The 23193-nt window shown below is 42.1% G+C and overlaps 1 protein-coding gene across 1 annotated transcript; it reads left to right on the forward strand.

Moving 5' to 3' along the window:
• Positions 1 to 17519: 17519 nt before the first annotated feature.
• LOC102980849 (transmembrane protein 132B-like) lies at positions 17520 to 22250 on the forward strand. The gene is made up of 4 exons (XM_007112575.3): positions 17520 to 17630; positions 18500 to 18929; positions 21432 to 21623; positions 22143 to 22250. The coding sequence occupies exons 2-4, from the start codon at positions 18864 to 18866 to the stop codon at positions 22167 to 22169; spliced, it is 285 nt and encodes a 94-aa protein (XP_007112637.2). The 5' UTR covers positions 17520 to 17630; positions 18500 to 18863; the 3' UTR covers positions 22170 to 22250.
• Positions 22251 to 23193: the final 943 nt, after the last annotated feature.

The raw sequence follows: 23193 nt of genomic DNA on the forward strand, positions 1-23193 counted from the left end.
GGAGCATGACGTCAAAGAGGTGCACTTTTGTGCCAGATGGTTTTATACCTTGAAAATAAATACATTAATTAACCCACCTCGGTTTTTTCTCCAGCCCTCAGAATCACACTGTCAAGGAAAGCATTTTACCAAAGACTCTTAAACGGCAGCTCTTGAGGCAGATACAGTCCCAAGACTTGTTCTGTTTGGCCAACATCATGCTTTATTGTTTTCCTGGTGTTGATCAACATTGAAATGGGATCGATTTCACCCCAAACCTAGTTTTTCTTTTTTCTCTTGAAAGATCAGATGCTCTAGAAAGACACCACCAGCCTCTGCGCAATGAAACAACTAGTTCTAGCTGTAGTGGCTGCCCCTCTTGAGTGAAATATGTTCATTCAAGTTTGGTCCTTAGTGTTCCCAATTATATTACACCAGATCCGATGCCATATTGTCTCTCTGAGCCGTGTGGGGTTTTTTTGTTTGTTTGTTTTTGTTATTGCTTTCGTCATCTGAATAGCACCTCTTGAACTACCATTCGTGTCCAGGAGCACTGAAAATGTATGGGTAGGTTACCTTTTTGGAAATTGAATTATATTACGGTTGTTCAAGATGAGATGATGATAAGTTTGTTCTGTTGTGCTAGTGTCAATCTAGGTTTTCCGTGAAGTAATAAACTGGGATCATTTCACCGTGGCAGTACGGGTGCGGGGCAAGGGGCAGGCATGGTAGATACAGGCTATGCCTCGCCTAATGGAGTCATTTCCACCGCTTCTAAAATAGGACACAAATGAACCTATCTATGAAACACACACAGACTCACAGACATAGAGAACAGACTTGTGGTTGCCAAGGGGGAGGGGGTTGGGGGAGGGATGGAGAGGAAGGTTGGAGTTAGCAGATGTAAGCTTTTATATATAGAATGGATAAACAACAAAGTCCTACTATAGAGCACAGGGAACTCTATTCAATAGCCTGTGATAAACCGTAATGGGAAATGATATTTTAAAATTGTATATATATACATATATGTTTAATCGAGTCACTTTGCTGTACAGCAGAAATTAACACAACATTGTAAATCAACTCTACTTCAATAACAATAAAATAAAGAGTTCTTTCTATTGGTGAGTTCAGCGCTTGCAGACAGAATTTTCTAGGCAGCTCAGAAGAGGTCTCTTTAAGGCACGGATTTCATTTACCTCTATTCATGGTAGGAAGAACAAAAACTCCACCCACTGTTACACGTTTTATAATGTGGAGCCCATTGCCTGTGCACCAAGAATTTCCTCAGGAAGATACTAGGGTTTGGCTGGATTCTGAATTCCTGGGTCTCCTGAGAAATACTTACCCTGAGGCTTTGAGTTTGAAAGTCCAGCCTTCTGTTGGCAGCAAGGACCACATCTGTGTCGGCCAGGTCCCGCCAGCTAGGGTCGTTCCGAGCCCCTCTTCTTTGCTTTCTGTTTGTGGAATAGGTGGTTGAGAGGCAACGTTTGTATTTCCGTATTTCCCTTTCCCTGGAATCACAGAAGTAAACTGTCAGTTACTGAGGAAAAAATGCACAACCTAAAAGTTGAGAATTATGTTTTATTTGGTGGGCTGTCTGAGGACTCAAGTTCAGGAGACAGCCTCTCCGAGAGCTCTGAGGGACCACTCCAAAGAGGTAAGGGCGGAGCCAGGATATATAGGGGTTTTTGCAACAAACCCAGAACATCAAAAGATTACTGTTCATTAAAGGAAAAAACAAACAAGTCAATGAATTTAGTGCTTTTTATGTACGGGAAGATGCAAAAGTCTGGGCTCATTGAAATGATTTTGATAGGGTCAGAGTAAAGGGACAAAGTCGGTGATTAAATAGTTAATCCCACTAGAGGACTGTAAGTAGAAAAAATATGGGAGACTCCTATAAGTTAATGACGACTCAAGAAAGCAGGTTTGCTTAACCACAAAACCAAGCAGGCTTGCTTAGCAACAAGACCATGCAACAGAAGCACGAGACGGGCCCTGAAACAATAAAACAATAGTGGCATGAGACCCACATCCTGCCCTGTGAGCTCAGTAAGTTAATGACCCCTAGGACATGCTCTCTGCACACATTAAAAACAATAACTTACGGACCTAGCTTGACCATGTAGGGAGAGAAAAAACTCCCCCGCCCATCCTGGAGGAGGAGCTGATGATGGAAGCATGAGTAGATGGTCATAAGAGCCTTTGTTTACTGATACGGGCCGGTGACATTCTTTGTCCACATACCTTAGTTTCACAATGCACAATACACAATTTTCTTTTCTCCAGTGTTTTCTTTTTTCCTAATAGAAACTTTACTAAGTAGCTTTCATAGGAGTTGGAAAAATTCTGTAGACCTCCCTCTTACTTCCCCCCTGGAAAATCTATTGATCCTGCCACAATGCCTTTTTTTAATGTGACTAATTGATGCGCAAACCCCCGAACACCTAAGCTTGTGACTCCAGCACCTGTGCCGATGGAGCCTCGTTCCCAGCGCTTCTCTCCGCCAGGTTCAGTGTCTGCAGTCAGAGCTGGTGCAGGAGGCTGGGCAGCGCCATATGCTGGGCTCTCACCAGACAAACAGCTCTTTTTTTTTTTTTTTTTTTTTTTTTTTTGCGTTTTGTTTTTATTTATATTTATTATTTTTTAATTGAAGTATAGTTGATTTACAATGCTGTATTAGTTTCTGGTATACAGCAAAGTGATTCAGTTTTATATATATATGTATAATGGAAAAAAATATGAAAAAGAACATAAATATATATGTTCTTTTTCATATTCTTTTCCATTATATGTTATTACAAGATATTGAATGTAGTTCCCTGTGCTATATGCTAGGAGGTTGCTGTTTATCTATTTTTTTTTAACATCTTTATTGGAGTATAATTGCTTTACAATGGTGTGTTAGTTTCTGCTTTACAACAAAATGGATCAGTTATATTTTTTTTTAACATCTTTATTGGAGTATAATTGCTTTACAATGGTGTGTTAGTTTCTGCTTTACAACAAAATGCATCAGTTATACATATACATATGTTCCCATATCTTATCCCTCTTGCATCTCCCTCCCTGCCACCCTCCCTATCCCACCCCTCTAGGTGGACACAAAGCACCGAGCTGATCTCCCTGTGCCCTGCGGCTGCTTCCCACTAGCTATCCGTCCTATGTTTGGTAGTGTATATATGTCCATGCCACTCTCTCACTTCGTCACAGCTTACCCTTCCCCCTCCCCATATCCTCAAGGCCATGCTCTAGTAGGTCTGTGTTTTATTCCCGTCCTTCCCCTAGGCAGGTCACTAGGATGTTTCTCATGCCTCTCCTCAGTACTGAGGACACTTACCATTCAGAGCCTCAACCTGAAGGTTTTAGTGGAAACTCTGAGACACAGGAGAAGTCCCCTCTGTATCCTGCTGATGTTTTCTGTTATGGATTTAGGGTCTCTTGTCTTGCACAAGGTCTCTCACTCCCACCTTTGGGGTTATAAAAATGAACTTAATGTTTTTTTCTTATGTCTGTAAGTCTTATTTTTTATCCTTAGATTTTGTTTTATCTGGAATTTATTTTTGAACATAGGATTCTAAGGGTCTTTGTTTTCTTCCAAATGGATAGCCAATTACATCAGCATCGTTTATTATATCAAAGAAACAACTATTTTCCCACTGGAATCCCAGCTTTGTCACATATTAAGTTCTTACATATACATGGCTGTTATATTTTTGTGGTTTTTTTTTTAGATTCCATATATATGTGTTAGCATACGGTATTTGTTTTTCTCTTTCTGACTTAGTTCACACTGTATGACAGACTCTAGGTCCATCCACCTCACTACAAATAACTCAGTTTCATTTCTTTTTATGTCTGAGTAATATTCCATTGCATATATGTGCCACATCTTCTTTATCCATTCATCTGTTGATGGACACTTAGGTTGCTTCCATGTCCTGGCTATTGTAAATAGACCTGCGATGAACATTTTGGTACATGAATCTTTTTGAATTAAGGTTTTCTCAGGGTATATGCCCAGTAGTGGGATTGCTGGGTCATATGGTAATTCTATTTTTAGTTTTTTAAGGAACCTCCATACTGTTCTCCATAGAGAACGAAAAATGGAGCTGAAGGAATCAGGTTCCCTGTCTTCAGACTATACTACAAAGCTACAGTAATCAAGACAGTATGGTATTGGCACAAAAACAGAAATATAGATCAATGGAACAGGATAGAGAGCCCAGAGATCAACCCACACACATATGGTCACCTTATCTTTTTTTTGGGGGGGGGGTCACCTTATCTTTGATAAAGGAGGCAAGAATATACAGTGGAGAAAAGACAGCCTCTTCAATAAGTGGTGCTGGAAAACTGGACAGGTACATGTAAAAGTATGAAATTAGAACACTCCCTAACACGATACACAAAAATAAACTCAAAATGGGTTAAAGATCTAAATGTAAGGCCACACACTATCAAACTCTTAGAAGAAAACATAGGCAGAACACTCTATGACATAAATCACAGCAAGATCCTTTTTGACCCATCTCCTAGAGAAATGGAAATAAAAACAAAAATAAACAAATGGGACCTAATGAAACTTAAAAGCTTTTGCACAGCAAAGGATACCATAAACAAGACCAAAAGACAACCCTCAGAATGGGAGAAAATAGTTGCTATGAAGCAACTGACAAAGGATTAATCTCCAAAATTTATAAGCAGCTCATGCAGCTCAATAACAAAAAAACAAACAACCCAATCCAAAAATGGGCAGAAGACCTAAATAGACATTTCTCCAGAGAAGATATACAGATTGCCAACAAACACATGAAAGAATGCTCAACGTCATTAATCATTAGAGAAATGCAAGACAAACAGCTCTTAATCCCTCCTGGGCCACCGTTTGATGACCAGGAAGTGCTTGGATCTTTTCCTAAACTAACTAACAAGTGTTGGTGTTACCAAACTCAGGTCCAGCCGCTCGCCACTGAAAAATCAATCCTCGAGAGAGAGAGAGACAGATGTTGGCAGAAAGGAAAGATGCTTTTAATCAGAATGCTGGCCATCTGGAGAGGCGGTGGACTCAGTGTCCCCAGAAGCCATCTCTGAAGATTCTGCTCAGCCGTGAAAGTTTGTAAAGGGAAACAGGGAAGTCGTCTCCATCAATCATGGAGACGGGGTCAGAGTCATCTCCATCCCCCACTGTGGGCAGACTTGTCGACTTCCTGTGATCTTTCTTTAGATGAGCTCTTGTTCACACAGTTTGTTCATGAGGTTACTGAAGGGGAAGTGAGGAAAGAGATCTGGGCCTGTGTTAATTACCTAGTCTTCATTTCTCCTTCTTTGATCTATGGAAAGAACGAATACATTAGGCAAGGTATCGTGTGACCAAAAGCTTGGAAAGGTGTGCTAGGGCCGGAGATGAGTAGCGCACGGGGGTGCCTGCTTGAAGGTTAGTGTCAGGACCAAGGGGCCTCCTGCAGACACAGCTCTTTCCTGCCAAAAGCCGCTGACAGCTCCCCACTAGTCAGAACATCATGGCGTTTCTATGGGATCCTGGGTGAAGGTCCCTCTTCTGTAACTTCTTCCTGCTGACACAGGGCGCCTTATCCTCAGAGTGGAAGATGTCGACAGGAGTCTGTAGCGTCTCTTTGCTGACAGTTGTAGTTGCCCGTTTACATATATGGGCAGATCAAGCTACAATTATTTTGATGCCCACAAAGATCATAGATTTTTTATGAGCAACAGTGTTGCTTAAGGAAACTGGATATTCCCTTAAGGCCAGTTCTCGGAATTGTGTTCACTCTAGATTCAGCACTTCTTTTATAAACAAGATGCAGGGGACATGGAGGGACCCTTGTACTGAGGGAGGTGGAGCAGGGATCTGCGTGGTTCCGTTGGTGCAAAAGGGATGAAATGCTAAAATGAAAACGTTCCCCAAATAAAGCATATGCTAAACTTTGCACAGAGTCATTGCCTGGGGCCCGGGATGCTCTGAAATTTGGATAAGGAATAATTTTTGGAAGATACCTGTCTTAAAAGGGTAAAACCTTATTGAAACTGTTTAGGGCAGACTTTTTTCTTTAGGGGAAAACAACTAAAAAGTCTTGGTTTTCCCATCAGGGTGACCCATCAAACAGAATCAAAAAATATTCCCCACCGTCTAATGGAGATTTTAGAGGTAGGAGAGGGGTGTCAGGGACCCTGCTGTGAAGATGTTCTGTGTGCCCTAATTTAAGTTGAGCAGCTTCCTCTTTCGGCTCTGAGATGAAAGCCAGTCTGTATGTGCATCTCCCAGGCCCCTTGGGAACTTTGGGGAAATATAATGAAAAATACCATCTCTGCCAACTCAGAAAACCTCTCAAAAAAAAGGTAGAAGGGAAAAAAATTATCCTTGAATAAGTATCAACCCCAAGTGTGTGCGCATTGCAGGCGAGTTGCTAAGAGATCACAGAGACGGAAAGCTATCTCACCATTGTATAGAACCAAGCAGATACAACCCATCCCATACATGTTCTCAAGATGACCAGTATCCAGTCCTGTAAGTAAAAGGATTCAACAGCACTGTTTGTCACAGGGGGTCCGTCCTAAACGCTCCTGTTAATTAGGGTCCTCACTTGTGTTTGCTAGTCGTCTTTATGCAAAGAAAAATAAATTTTTCAGATGTTTAAGAGGAGGGGTGGGTTTGTAACGTGGGGACAGGTATTGGCAGAAGTTGGGCTCCCCCCCTCCCACGGAAACTGGGAGATAGAGGTGTTATCCTGTTACTTAACATTGCAGAAAAAAACCAACAAAACATTCCTGACATGTAAAGGTGGCAAATGCTTATTTAGCTTTCGAAAAGATTCATATACATGGAAAGGAGGCAGAGGAAGAATTCATAAGTTTTCTAAAGTAAATTCTCCAAGAAAAAGAGACTCTTTTTGCACCAGGAAAATTCAAGGCTAATTTTTCTTTTTAAAACATGTATTTGCTCATATAGAACCCCAATTAGTTTATTAATTATTTATTTTGTATACGTGTAGGTTTTAGGAGTGTCAGACCTGGGACACAGCCAGGCAGCGGAAGAGCCCAGGGGGTTCAAGTTTCTTTGGTTTAGTCACTGCCAGAGCTGACAATCCTGCCTCTTCTCCCTGGGCATTTGTGCTAAGGTATTAACCCAAATTTGTTAAGAACACTGGTTTTGCACTCAGCCGCCATGGGTTCATATCCTGGCTCTGTCTCTTACTAGCTCTGTACCCTTGACCAATTAGTCTCTCTGAACCTCATTTGTTGCATTACGGTATAAGAATAAGAATACTTTACCTTGCAAAATTATTGTGAGGATTATGTGGCTATTGTGTTGTCAATTGAAAAAACAATGCACAACCTAAAAGTTGAGAATTATGTTTTATTCAGTGGACAAAACTGAGAGCTTAAGCCTGGGACGCAACCTTCTCAGATAGCTCTGAGGGACGGCTCTGAAGAGGTAAGGGGGAGGTCAGGATATACAGGAGATTTTGCAGCAAAGACCAGGCAGTCAGAACATCAAAGGATTACTGTTGATTAAAGAAAACCAGACATCTCAAGTTAATGAATTTAGCGCTTTTCTATGAATGGCAAGCAAGATGCAAGAGTCTGCTCGTTGAAATCTTTCCTCTGATGTGTGCATCTTAGCTCTCCAGGGCCAGCATCCTGCTTTTATCCATCCTGAATCCCCTCAGGGTCACTTTTGGGGGTGGCTTCAGTGGCGGAGGGCTTGGGAGCTGGCAGCCCCTTTGTCTCCATCCTGAATTCCCTAAGGGCTCACCATCTGGGGCGGCTGTAGTGTCTTGATGGCTGCAAAAACCTTTGTTTATTGATATGGGAGGCAACACTTTTCGTTCACAGTATATATTAAGTCCTAGGAATAATGCCCAGTACATAATAAGCACTCCGTATAAGGTAGCGATTATTACCCTTATTATTACTTATTATAATTACCCTTATTATTACTCTTATTTCAGGGGTTACTTGACTATAACACAAAACAAAAAAATGATGTAGGTTCTCCCTAAGTGTCAAACACTAAGCAATCACTTTGCAAAACTCTGTAAAGAATGTTCAATATTTGAGTCTTAGGAAAATTGATTATTAAAGGGTTTTTATGTAGTTTGCATATCTTCATACAGATCATATAGATTTTATGTGGATTGCATTTTTGTGTATATGTGAGAAACGTCATCTGATTCTGTAGTTTTTCTTCTTTTAAACATAGTTTCACACTTCTCACATTGAGAGCAGGGTCATGAAGAGGCATGATAATGCAAGACCAGGTGTCCCTCAGTTCAGACAGATCAATACAGTGGCAAACTCCGTGGAGGGAATCACACAGATCACATTTTTGCTTCTAAAACAAAAAGGAAGCAATGGATATTTCTTATGAGATCCGCAGATGGAAGATACTTTCCTCCAGAGTCTCTTGCTGCTGCTATTGCCCTAGAGTAATACAGTGGCAAGATTTAGGAGGAAAGCAATATCCAAAGACAACTTTTTCTAGATAATATTTGCAGATCGTCTCACATGTGTTCACAAAGTAAAATGGCATAAACCATCCACTTTCTCTATCCAAGTCCTCGTGGCCTTCAGTTCTCTCAGCGTTAGATGCCTTGCGTTTGTTTCTCCTGGTCCGTCTTGGGACTCAGAGAGCCCTGCAGCTGTCATTTAGCTCAATGACAGGCTGCTAACTATGACATTTGTTCTATGTGTCTATTCCAACCCCTTCCGTTTGCCTCCATCCCCCCAAACCCAATGTTTGATGTGAAACAAATGAGACTCAATTCCATGTCAAAAGGCCATATTTGCCCCTTTGGATGCAAAGTCCAATATTTATCTGCTTCTTGGTCAACCGTGTAAAGTTTGGGTTTTCTGTCCCTTCCCCACTATTGGAAAGGATCTCCATTTACCTTAGTGATGAAGACGAGGACTTTCTCTTCTATCCTCTACACTATTTATTCCCAGTGCACAGAATGAAATAGGGCCAGAGAAAAATAGCAAGGATGTATTAATACATCAGTTTATAGTTCTTGAGCACGTTTTGGACTCTTCCAGGATTGGTTAACTCTGCAATTGCATGAGATCATCAAAGATCCAAAGATTCTTCACTCCGTCCTCCTCAAGTCAAACTTGGTGGTTGGGTTGCAGCACTTCCAGGAATCATACATGATATAATCCATCCAACAGGAGAAGGAGGTGCCTATGATTGTGTCTCTTTTTAAATCAAATAACCCTTTTCCAGAAGCACCCTCTCTCATTGTCATTGTACTGACTCATGTATCCCCATTCCTAAACCCATCACTGGCAAGAAGAATGACTGTAAAATGACTGGAAGCCTATGATAAGTGGTTCTTCTAGAAAATAATAAAGTGTTTCTGTGTGTTGGAGCATATAAACATAGTCATGCAATAAGCCACCAATAATATCTGTGGCTGATATGAATGATAAGGAGGTCCCAGTCAGGGGAAGTTCTGGAAAAATAGTATTCCAAGCAAAGAGAAAAACAGTTGCAAAAGTCCTTTCATATCTGCATTTTATTCACCAACATGGACAACTCCCAGAGGAAACCAGATAGACCTTGGAAATGACCAGTGGGCATTTGGTCATTTGAGCTTGGTCACAATCTCAACCGAGTTGTAGCTCCAATCACAACTACAATGCCAGATGTGATATATTTGCTAGAGTATATAAACTTGGCCTCACGTATATCGCCTATCATGGCAAATTAATTGGTTTTATGTATTTTCTGTCCCAATCAGGAAAGAGGATTGGAGATAGTTTGCATTCATGCAGGTCAGACAACAATATACACGTACAGTTTTCACCCAGGGCTCTATTCAATTTTCTGTCCTTTTCCAGAATATCTTCCAAAGGGATTTGGACCACCTGGGTAGGTGACAAAACAGCATATTGATTTGTTACTTTGATAATATCATACTGACTGAACAGGAGGTAGGTTAGGGTGATGGAAATCCAGAAAAGATAACAGACAAGACACAATGAGGATAGGTTTTGATGGACAGTTGCTGTAGTGACTAGGACTGTTGATCCCACAAGCATCTCTCTTCTAAGTTTGTCATCAGGAATGGAGGTAGACCAGAAGTCTGGAAAAGCTTCTCAACCATCTACTCCCAGTTGAATGGGGAATTGTGTCTGTGTGGCTTGAGGGTGAACTGGGTCCAATACAGAGCGATGACACTGTGATTTTCCTTCCACACAGGACTTGCTATACATTTGCAAGAGGTGTGGATAGATAAAACTCTCCAACTCTGAGCTCCTGCAAGATCAACTTCAGCTTTTGCCCCAAGATTTTACTCTTCTTTGTCAGTCTTCATTCAGTGATGAAACAAGGTGATGCGAAGGTCACACACTTCTTGAGGCAGCTTGTAGCCAATGGGTGAGAAAGATGTTGGTAGCCAAGGTCACAGTCCTCTTAGAATGACCTCAGCCAGTGACCAGCAAGGTGATGGTTAGAGAGTCTAGCCATTCCCACCTAACATGGATCCTCTCACAGCCAGTCCTGAACGGTGGACAATTGTTCTGAATGGTTTTTGTATAATTCAGCATTTCATTTCATATGACTAGAAAGTTCCTCATGGTTTCCAATGCTGATTCTTTTTCTGATGGTAGGATGCTATTTCTAAGTTTGAAGCAGGATTATGGGAAGAAAGGAACAAAAAACACATGGGGTTGAACAATGATCAGACTTTTCTCCAAGTGAAGTAAAACTGAATATACAACTGTGGGTTGTAAAAAGGGGAGAGTTCTCGAAATGCATGATGAATACTTTGAACACGGGAGAAGGTGAGAGGCAGTCCTCCTGTTATGCGTCTCTTTTGGAATTGTTCATTACAGGTGAGCTTTATTTTCTTGTAGGTGAGCTTGCCTGCAGTCACTGGGTCCCAGGGGCTGGTGCAGGATGTACTGAGCCAACGTTTCTCCCAGCCTGTGTTCTGGAGAGAGGCATCTACCATGGGGCTTCTCTGGCTCCTTAAAGAACTTAGAGGAATGACTGTTAGGCTCAGCTTTGTCAGCACCATAGGTTTTTTGTTTGTTTGTTTCATTTCAATGGTATGTGATTTTATTTTACTTTATTTTTAAAATTTATTTATTCCTTTAACATCTTGATTGGAGTATAATTGCTTTACAATGTTGTGTTAGTTTCTGCTGTATAACAAAGCGAATCAGCTCTATGTATACATATATCCCTATATATCCCCTCCCTCTTGCGCCTCCGTCACGGGTTTTTAAGAAAACGAAAGATGGTCATTCATTCCATTTTTTAGCTCTGATTGAAAATCCTGCTACGATTATTCTTTGTACAAACCTGGACATGATAATGAAGTTTTAAATCCCCTCAAACTGCTCTAAAAACCAGTTAACGGCTCTGTCAGTGTGACCTTTTTAATGTGGTGTAATTTACATGGCTGGTTATTTTGAAAATAGCCTCGGGCATGGATGAGCTGGGCTAGCTCACGGGAGGTACGAACAGCTATCAAAACGCCTCTCTCTGCTGCCTCTTAACAGTCCTGTGATGCCAAATGGCTGGACCAGGATGCATTGGCTGTGGGATGCTGTAGGACAATGACAGCCACAAAAGCAGGATGGCATACAGCCTGTGCTTCCCCAAACATTTTGTCCTTCTTGATGTCCTTCGACTAAGAGGGAGGCTAAATTGTTTCCTCGGTGGCCTTTGTTAATGTTCTTAAGAATCTATAATTATTTATATAATTTTAGTATATATATATATATATATATATATATATACTATACAGTATACCTATAATTATATATAATTATACATAATTAAAACAAATCACAAATAAATATATTCAGGAGCTGCTGAATGTTCTCAAGAATATAATTATTTATTTATATAATTATAAATATATATATCTATAATATATAGATATATATATCTATATCAGATTAGATAGATATAGATATAATATATAGTATTGTATCTATATATGATCTATATATCTATCTATACTTATATCTATAATTTATATAATTTATAAATATAATTTTATATAATATATATAAAATTAAAACAAACTAGTATATATATATTTTTTATTTTAAATGTCTGGAGATTACTATTTAAGTACCAAATACTTTAAAGGATTTAGTTATGGCTTGTGGAATATTCCATCGGAAAATAAACAAGTTAACACTTCAGAAGCTGACATGAATTCCTTTGCTTTAGGGGAATCCTGCAAGTTATATTATTTCTGAGAATTTAACTATTGCCTCTGAGGAACCAAAAAAGAGCCAGGATTAGCACACCACCACTTATACTAACCTGGATTATTAACACACAGTTTTTAAATCTAGGGAATGGTATCTCCATCATGTTTGATTGGCATGTTTTTGAATAGAAATGAAATTAGGTATCGTTCGGTACAATTGAAAACGTTTTGTATTTTCTCTTTACTAAACGTTCCTTGACTGTTTTTGTCTTAAAAACTGTAATCTTCATATTATTTTAGTGGATCTGAGTCTCAAAGAACATACCAAAGAAGCAGAAAGTAAAGGGATTGGGGCAGCCCAGTCTCTGATCCTGGCAGAGCAAACAAAGGTATAGGACTCACAGATGGGCACTGTGGGTAGGTGCCTTCATCAGACCATCGCCAGGTCTTGGTTAAGTAGGAAAATGCGAATACCTGGGATTAGCACTGAAACAGGAGAGGAAAATACACAAAGGAGCATTTGAATGGACCACCTGCTCTGTTTTCTCACCAGTGTTCTTGTGTCTGCGATATTCCATCTTCTGATAATCATTTTTCTTCTGTATCTTTCCTTAAAACTCATTATTCAGTAAACATTTGTGAAGCACCTACTAGGTGCTAGGCATTTTTTGACGTGCCTGGGATACACCAGTGACCAAAACAGACAAACTGCCTAGTCTAGGGAATATACTGGACCTTACATGTCTGTTAAATGTTTCGGGAGCTTTAAAGAGATTTGGAATAATGGTAGGTTCATGGCAACAGGGAACCCTGTGAACAGCCCAAATCTGACATTGTCTCCAAAAGTAGTTGGGTGTCTGGATCCAGCCCTGTCATGCTGCTGGGCCTCCATTTCTGCTTTTGAAAAATGAGATTGGGGGACCCATTGTTGCTTGTGATTCTGGGGAGAACTTTTCTTGGATCTGGCATCTTTTTCATAGGAAGTTATAATTGTTTATGCTTCTCCTCCATCCTTGAGGGCCTAGGAAAGAAAGTCATAAAGTGTGGTGTTTATTCAACAAGAAGATGTGAAGGAAAACAGGGCCTTACTTATTTCATTCTTAACTTGCTAATTAGATGGCTCTCAGAAGGCTGAAGGCAAAGGCCGTAAAGAAAATGTTATCCATCACTTTCATTCTGCAAAATTACAGTTTCAAGGAGTTAAAAATACCTACACTCTTTTTTTCAAAGCCTTTGTTGAGCACGTCACCCAGTAGAATTTCAATCTGTCACAAAACTCTACTGTTTAAATTTGTTAAAAGATCCTGTTTGTGGTTTTGGCACAAAACTGTTTCTTAGTTCCATATGGTCAACACTTAGGAATTGTCAGAAATGGCCCAAGCGTAAAATCTGAATGCACCTGAGATTTAATTTATGGAGGACTGAGTACATCTGGTAAGGAACACATACAAATAGACACACACACACACACACACACACAAACATACACACACATGCACATACATACGTACACATGCACACATATATATACACACATGCACACACATAGAGGCAAAAGAGATTAAGTACTTCCATTAAGTGAGGCCTACAGTTTTGTGAGTCATGATTGATTAGGACAGCATGCTCTTTCTGGAATGTATTTATCATCATTTGTCACTACCTAGTCCATGAGAACATGTTAGACACAAGTCTGCTTCTCCAACTGTCTTGATGTCCAGTAAATCAGAGCCATCGCAGTTTCATGAACCATCATTGTTGTGGATTTTTGCTTGTGTTTTTTGTTTGTGTTGTTTCTGCGGACACATCTCAAGATCCCCTCCTCACACAAACATACACACACATGCACATACGTACACATGCACACATATATATACACACATGCACACACATAGAGGCAAAAGAGATTAAGTACTTCCATTAAGTGAGGCCTACAGTTTTGTGAGTCATGATTGATTAGGACAGCATGCTCTTTCTGGAATGTATTTATCATCATTTGTCACTACCTAGTCCATGAGAACATGTTAGACACAAGTCTGCTTCTCCAACTGTCTTGATGTCCAGTAAATCAGAGCCATCGCAGTTTCATGAACCATCATTGTTGTGGATTTTTGCTTGTGTTTTTTGTTTGTGTTGTTTCTGCGGACACATCTCAAGATCCCCTCCTTTCCTAAGGCTGTGATTCCATTTTCGTGATGGGAAGGAGATGAAAAGCAGAGTGGACATGACTCTGAACTTCACCCGCCAGTTAGAGGTCACCATGTGGGCGCCTAGACTCCCCCTGCAGGTTGAGATCTCAGACGTGGAGCTGAGCCACATCAAAGGGCGGAGGATCCCGGGGGCCTCGGACAGAAGGTGAGGAACCAGAGAGAGGACGGTGGGACCCATCCTCTGTGGGCCCAGGACGCTTTGTAAAGGTGGGACCCAGGCCCCAGGGAAGCAGCATCCACAGGGGGTGACAGCAGCCTGGGCTTGGGGTCCGATGGCTCTGATGTGCCACCCACTCGTGGCGAGAGAAGCCCAGAACGAGGTCGTGACGGCCTGGACCAGGAGCCAGGCTCTGCCGACCACTAGCAACTTGACTCGAGAATAGTATTTAACTCCTCCGGGTTAAGTTTTAATATCTGAAGGTAGGAGCTGCCGTAGCACTGGCCTCATAGGGTGGTTACTACCGTTAAATAAACAACACATGTAAAGCATTAGTGCAGGTGTGGCTTTGGGGGCAGCTTCATAGTTCCATATACATTCATTCCCTGTGGCCCCACTGGCCCTTTCTTCTATCGTTTTCCTTTTACTACTTGTAAGAGTCAGCACACATTGCCTGACGGTGGTGTACCTGTGAAGAGAGTGGTGCTGGAGCTGGACTGCTGGTTGCTCATCTGGTTCTGCGCCTTAGAGCTCAGTGACCCTAGACAACTACTTAACCCTCGTATGCCTCAGTTTCCTCGTATGCAACTGGGAATGATAATACTGCTCCATATTCTTGTTCTAATAATCCAGTCACTAAATGTATATATATATATATATATATATATATACACACACACATATATATGCTACATATATAGTGCATTTATGTGATGCATATATGCATATAAATATAAAATATGTTGTATATAAATGAAATATACATGAAATACACAATAATCCATTAAACATACATACAAATTATATATATAACAAATATTTACATAAAATGCTTTTATAATGCCTATAAATATGAAATACTTATATATTACATGCATAGAAAATATACATGACTGCACTATAATCCATTAAACATACATAAAAATTATACATATTACTATATAGTATATTATCTATCTACTATATATTATTATATATTATATATCATTGCTATATATATATATACACACACTACACATACATACCACATATACTTTTGATCCTTGAACAACGCGGGTTTGGACTGCGAGGGTCCACTCATTCGTGGATTTTTTTTCAATAAATATGTTGGAAAATTTTTCGGAGATTTGTGACAATTTGGAAAAGCTTGCAGACAAACATGTAGTCCAGTAATATCGAGAAAATTAAGAAAAAGGTATGTCATGAATGGATAAAATATAGGTAGATACTAGTCTGTTCTCATGTAGGCATAAAAGTGAGTGATATTCAGCATAGAACTAATAATGTGTGGGTTTTCTTACTGTTGTGTAACTTTGCTTTCAAAGAATTACATTACCGTACAGTATGCCTCTCTCTCTTATAATTGGAGAAACTACCTATCAGCCTATTATCACAGGTTAAGTGTTTATTAAAAAATGTAACAAAGTTTCCAATACTGTATTATGAATATGACTGTAATATGTATGCCATAAAATTTTGTAATGATTTATTTATTGGGGTAGAGGCTAGCCGACCATAAAGCAATCATATTACTGCTTCTTTGCTATCAGCGTATGAATCCTTATACATGTAAATAAGTATGGATTTCTTTTTCACTTTATCTTTTCATTTTTGATGTCTAGTGTTAGTAATACGTGTAACATCTATAGCGTTTTGTATCATATAAGAAAATATTTACGTAGGTACTGACAAATATTTCATCTTCTAAACAGAGGGCGTGAACTTACAATGCTGCTAAATACAGTACAGTACTGCAAGTGTATTTTCTCTTCCTTATGATTTTAATAACATTTTTTTCTCTAGCTTACTTTATTGGAAGAATAGTGTATATATACATATAACATACCAAGTATGTGTTCATCAACTGTTTGTTATCAGTAAAGCTTCCAGTCAACAGTAGGCTATTTAGTAGTTACGTTTTGGAGAAGTCAAAAGTTAGACGCGGATTTTGGGCTGCATGGGGGTAGGTGCTCCAGTCCCCTCGTTGGTCCAGGTTCAACTGCATATGTGTATATAGTACATAACACAATGCTCAGTACAACCTGATGAAATAAATGCATAACGGCTCCAACGGCGTAGGTATATTTCTCACTCACACGGCTCTCCCTGGTGGGTACTTGTGTTTGACAGTTGACTCTTGTTCGTTTAGTAGTTCAGGGACCCAGAATCTCTCTGTTGGCTGCTGGATGGGAAAAGTGAATATGGAGAGGCATGTACACTTTTTTTAAACCTTGTCCTAGAAATGGCTTCTCTTTTTTCTCGAATTCTATTGGTGAGAATAATCACTTGGCCATGCCTGGATGGAAGGGTGTCTGTGAGAGGCGACCCCCAACTAGAGAGCTTGTCCGCAGTTACCAGGGTCTACGGATGGTGGGGAAACCTACAGTCTCTGCTGCATTTTTTCTAATAGTATTGCAAACTGTAAAGTTCTGTGGGCTCTGTTTCCCCAGTTTGCTGGCTTGCATTGAATCAGGAGGGGGTAAAAAGTTCCCTGAGGTCATGTCCAAGGACATGTGGGCTATGAACTCCCAAAGCACCTCTGAGCACTGCCCTTTGTTTCTGCCCAGACTATGCTCTTCTTTTTCTTTTTTTAAAATTAATTTATTTATTTTTGGCTGCGTTGGGTCTTCGTTGCTGCGCGCAGGCTTTCTCTAGTTGCGGTGAGCGGGGGCTACTCTTCGTTGCGGTGCACGGGCTTTCATTGCAGTGGCTTCTCTTGTTGCGGAGCACAGGCTCTAGGTGCGCGGGCTTCAGTAGTTGTGGCTCGCAGCCTTCCGTAGCTGTGGCTCGCGGGCTCTAGAGCACAGGCTCAGTAGTTGTGGTGCACGGGCTCAGTTGCTCCACGGCATGTGGGATCTTCCCAGACCAGGGCTCGAACCCGTGTCCCCTGCATTGGCAGGCGGATTCCTAACCACTGCGCCACCAGGGAAGTCCCTGTGGTCTTCGTAATCAATCATTCTTTATGCCACCAACAGAACCAGAAGCACCGAATCACACCTGCACAGACACAAGGAAACAGCAGTGTCCCTTGCAGCCGAGTATCAGTGTGGACCAGTGGTAAAGAATTTCCCAGTTTTGGGGAAAAATAAGGTACAACACAAATTCTAGAATAATGTGTCATCACTGCTGAAAAATAGGAGTGAGTGAGTGGTCAATACTATTCATAACCGGGCTGCTTTTTTTTAGAAAATGTTCTCCTGGATTTACTTCATTCAAAAACTTCATCAAGAAACAAGGTGGCCCAGATTAGAGCAGCGTGCTTACATCTGCTTGATTGTGTCGGCAGGGGTAGCATTTCCTCCTACCCTTTTGGGTTCTTCTGGCTGCCCTAAAAATTAAATGGACATGAGACAGAGAAAATCAAATTTTAATTTTGTGCGGTCAGGAGTTCATAGAAATATGAGGCTCAAAGAAGTGTCCAGAGCAGGTAGCTTTCAAACTTTTTAGACGGAGAAAGAACACATTTGTGAAGAATTGACAAGACAAAGAAATTTGGGCTTGGGGTAGTAATTAGTGAAGAAGTAACAAGGTTTGTTTATACAGCCCTGATTTCCGCCTCTTTGGTGATAAGGATGTCTTTCTATCTCCTGGTAAAGGGAAGGTACCTTTCACGTGGGAGATTTATTTCCTGCTTTCAGGGAGACAGAAGAAACGTTCAGAGCATCCTTCTTGCACCGGCTGTTTCTCAAGTAACTTTTCAAAATAATCAATATGCTACTTTGGCACATTTTGGAACAGCCTGCCCTGAGCCCTTTCTGTAACATTGTCACAAAACAAATTACAGCGACATAAATTTGCTTTTATAATATTTCTTTTCTACAATGGGTGTTGCAGAGTCTATAAAGAGACATATAGTATAAACAGCCTGAGGGGGAGAAAAAGAAGAAGGAAACTTTCCCCAATACCATCATAAATAAGTGATTTTTGTTGTTATTGTTTTGCTTTGACTTTCAAAATAGCTATCAGCTCCGAGAATCAAGCAGTTTGGAGGCAATGAATTCCCCAGCGTGGGAGCATCCTGAGAGTGCTGTTATATAACTGCCTGTGGCTGGATGTCTGATTTTGAGGCAGAAGAAAGGCTGAAATGAGAAGATAAAGCGCCCATCCTGTTGCATAAACAGAAAGTGAATTAAAGAGAAGGACGTTTATGTTCGTGGAATCTAACAGCCTCTTAAGTGGACGCTGTTACTGGAGGAGACAGGCTTCTGGGGAAGGGCCTCCGTGCTCCCCTCGCTGCTGGGCAGATGCACAGATTTAGAAAGACAGAAGGATGCTTCCATGTCCTGGCTGGTGTGAATAGCGCTGCAGTGAACACTGGGGTGCATGTCTCTTTTCGGAGTATGGTCTTCTGCAGATATAAGCCCAGGAGTGGGATTGCTGGATCATACGGTAACTCTATTTTTAGTTTCTTAAGGAACCTCCATACTGTTCTCCACAGTGGCTGTTATCAATTTACATTCCCACCAACAGCGCAAGAGGGTTCCCTTTTCTCCACACCGTCTCCAGCATTTGTTACTTGTAGACTTTTTAATGACGGCCATTCTGACCGGTGTGAGGTGGGACCTCACGGTGGTTTTGATTTGCATTTCTCTGATCATTAGCGATGCTGAGCATCTTTTCATGTGCTTCTTCTACTCAATACTCTGTAATGACCTATACGGGAATAGAATCTAAAGAAGAGTGGATATATGTGTATGCATAACTGGTTCACTTTGCTGTACAGCAGAAACTAACACAACATTGTAAATCAACTAGACTCCAATAAACATTAATTTTAAAATAAATAAATAAAAAGATAGAAGAGAACAGAGTTCCTCTTGGTGACGGGGGGTTGTCGAGGCTGTGGTGCTAGTGGGGGTCCTGATGCCCTCTGTGAGACAGAGGGCAACCGGAAATAGCCCCAAGATTAGAGATCGGGTCTACGTAGGACATAATAACAATGATGTAGCAGGAATATTCCCCCCAAGAGCTGATGACATGTTATAGGCTGTGTGTGACATCGTGATTTATGATAAATAGATATTTTAGTTGTCATCCATTGTTCTGGCTCCCACCTCCCCAGACTCTTAGAATTTAAGCCCTAAGAGCCATGGGAGAATCTTTTGTTGTAATCTTTGGTCTTTTGTCCTCAGTTCAGAGCCGCAGAGGTGACACGGAGGCTTTGTCATTGCAGACAAGCCCTTCACCCTCAACTGTTTCCCTAAGGTCCTGTGAGTCATCCTGTCTCTGTGTCCCGCAGAGTCTGTGCTGAACCCCGTGAAATCCCTCCTCCGTCCTTAATAACCATCACTCTGAAATTCTGTTGAGGGCTATGTGCTGGCCTCAGGCCACACACACTGCACATGTTATTTTGTATTTTCCTCAGTGCTGCAAAAGCCACATGAGAGGTGGGCACGCCCCGACTTTACATGAGGATCGGGTGCTTATGCCTTTTGTCTGAGTCAGGGTGGATCCGACCATGGAGCTGCGTTCGTTTCATTCTGGAGCTCAAACCAGTGGCTCCCAAGGTTTATTACACACTGGCAACACCAGGGGCTCTTTAAATTGATTGATTTTATTTATTTATTTTTGGCTGCGTTGGGTCTTCGTTGCTGCACGCGGGCTTTCTCTAGTTGCAGCGAGCAGGGGCTACTCTTTGTGGCAGTGCACGGGCTTCTCATCGCGGTGGCTTCTCTTGTTGTGGAGCGTGAGCTCTAGGTGCGCGGGCTCAGCAGTTGTGGCTCGCGGGCTCAGTAGTTGTGGCTCGTGGGCTCTAGAGCGCAGGCTCAGTAGTTGTGGCGCACGGGCTTAGTTGCTCCGCGGCATGTGGGATCTTCCTGGACCAGGGCTCAAACCCATGTCCCCTGCATTGGCAGGCAGATTCTTAACCACTGTGCCACCAGGGAAGCCCCATGTAGGTGCTCTTTAAAAATCAATGGATTCCTGGCTGCTACCCCAAGACATCCTGGGTGAAGTGCCAAGGGCTGAAACCGGGCAGTGAGATGCTAACAGGCTCCCTTAGCAAAGTTTGGGCACCACGGACTCATCCTTTTCATCCCATAACAGCCTGTCTGGCGCTGTATCTTCCACTTGAGTGAAACCAAATTGAAGGCAAGAGACAGTGTCTTTGTCTTCAGGGTTCTGGGCAGGAAGCAGCAATGCTGGCACAAAATAAACACCACCGTAGTACCTGATGGCTGAAGAGATTGGTAAATGAATCAGTGATGGGCCTGTCTGACCAGGAGAGGATCCCAGTCCCGTCATTTTACCCTGTACAGTCCCACAGTCACTGGAAAATTGAAGATATTTAAAACATCTTTAATGATGATTACGCTCGCTCTGGTTTTGTTTGATTCCCAAGACCACCAAGAGAGTGATGAGGGGGAGGACGAGAAGGAGGAAGGGAGGGGGTGCTCCTGCAGTACCCGCGAGCCGTGGTGTGTGTCTGTAACTGAGCAGGACGCTATGGGGCCTTCCCAGGACAGACCCCTCCCCCACATCCTCTGCCTGCCTCTTGTCTGTAGGAAAGCAGCAGTCTCCCAGGCCTCCCTTGAGTTACAAAAGCCTGGCTCAGGAATTAATGATTGAAAGGATATGATCATGTAGTGACAAAAATTGCATTCAGGACAGGAGAACTGGTAAGAATTTAAGCAGTAAATTGGCCATCTGGCAGTCACAGAATCTTTAGTTCCTCCCTGAAGTACCTAGATAACAGATGCACATTCCTGAGTTGTTTTACAGATGTTAAAACCCCCACCACATGGAAGAAGTTAACTACTTGATGACCATGAGCACGTAGCCCCTGATTATAAACCTCCATTTACTTCTGTAGGCATTTTACTTTTTTCTTTCCTTTTTTCCTCATGAGTTTTGTGAGGGGCAGAGACCTGAGCTTTCTCACTGACCCTGCAGGTCCTGTCACCTCTCTCTGACTCCATCCTGGCTGAGAAGACGGTGACCGTCCTGGATGACCGTGTCACCAACGTGGACCTGGGCGTGCAGCTGGTGCCCGGCTCGTCTCTTTCCCTGCAGCCTCACAGGTCGGACAAAAGAGCCGTCAGCTCAACGGCGGCTGCCCAGGGCATTCTTCAAGCCCCACAGCAGGTAAGAGTCCAGAGTCCTTTCGTCCCTGGCCAACTGAGACCACTTCTCTCTCTGTCACAACCTGCAAAGGAGATCCGTAGAGAGAGCACGCATAGCTGGGACTGGTGATTCTTGAAGCTTCTTCCTGCTTCTTATCTAGTCTGTCGTGTCTCTGAGAAAAGTACTCAGTGGGTTGGACAAATTTCCCCCTTATATCGTTTTATACACTGACGACGGCGTGTCCAAATACCACGTTATGGCAGGTTATCTGTGAGAGGGAAACTGCCTCAGACCACAACCAAAGGCTCACATGTCTTCCTTTTTCTAAAATAAGTAATAATTGATACTTGAAGACTCTGTTTCTGCTATTTAAACAAGTAGGGCTAACAGGCACCAAATATCTGTTGGCTGATATTAATTATAGCCAACTTGAAACCTCTGCTCCACGGTTAAGCTTGTAGCAAATTCATTTCAATTATACCAAGGTCATTGCGTCTTTCAAGCACATCTGTCCCCATAATACAATACATCTTTTCTCAGATGCGTCAAACGAGCCTGTCTTCCTAATAAAGGATGCTTGAAGTGATAGTATCTCGAGCAGTAGCCTGATGAGCTGTGCCCAAAAGTGATTCAGAGGCATCACGTGATCTTGTAAACTCTTTTTGGAAGATTCAAAGTCAAATTCTGCTTTATGACATTCAGTTAGTTCATATACACAGGACTGCATTCATGAAAGTATACAAATTTGTTCCTCATACCCGAGGGGTTATATCACATTATTTATGCCAGGATAATGGATGAAATTTATGAAATGGAAATACAGACACAGAAGATTCGCCGTGAGTGAGCAAGGCGACATCCCCCATTCCCACGACTGGGTCTGGCTGGGGAACGACGTGGAGCTTTTGGAGGACCCGGTGGGCGTGACCCTCCCGTCGGAGGAGTGCACGACCGTGATGGACAGGGGGCTGCCGTCCGAGGAGAGGAACTTCCTTCTGAAGGGCCGTTTCCAGAAGGCTTTCCCTAGTCAGCTGCTCAGAACTTCTGACTTTGCCTATGAGAAAGACGTGAAGAACGAACCTCTGAGTTCGCCCGGCCCGAAGAGGAAGAGGGTCCAGTTTACGTCCTACACCACCATCCTCCCGGAGGACGGCGGTCCGTACACCAACTCCATCCTGTTTGACAGTGATGACAGCATCCAATGGGTCTGCCCAGATATGGGGCTGGGGGCGTCCCAGGGCTTTAGGGATTACATGGAGAGGCTGCAGGACCAGATGTAAACTCCTTTCTCGTGTTTGTATTCACCTTTATGCCTTCTGCTTTTTGAATGGTGGAGCCGTGAGTCTGATCAGCAATAGGGTCTGAGTTAACAAAGCTTCGTTTGTGGAGGTCTGGCGGGACCCCTTTCGAAGCAGGCATCGGGGGGAGCAAAGGCAGCTGGGTTTGAAGCCAGGATGTGCCCCCAGATGAGCGACAGGGGGGTCCTGGGAACCTCATAGGACAATGTTTTTGCACACTTCCTGAGACCAGCTCAGTGCTAAACCAATGAACCAAGAATTCATGGATGTTACTCATTATCTCTGGGTGAACA

This window comes from Physeter macrocephalus, chromosome 19, assembly GCF_002837175.3.
Source record: "Physeter macrocephalus isolate SW-GA chromosome 19, ASM283717v5, whole genome shotgun sequence".
Classification (NCBI taxonomy): Eukaryota; Metazoa; Chordata; class Mammalia; order Artiodactyla; family Physeteridae; genus Physeter; species Physeter macrocephalus.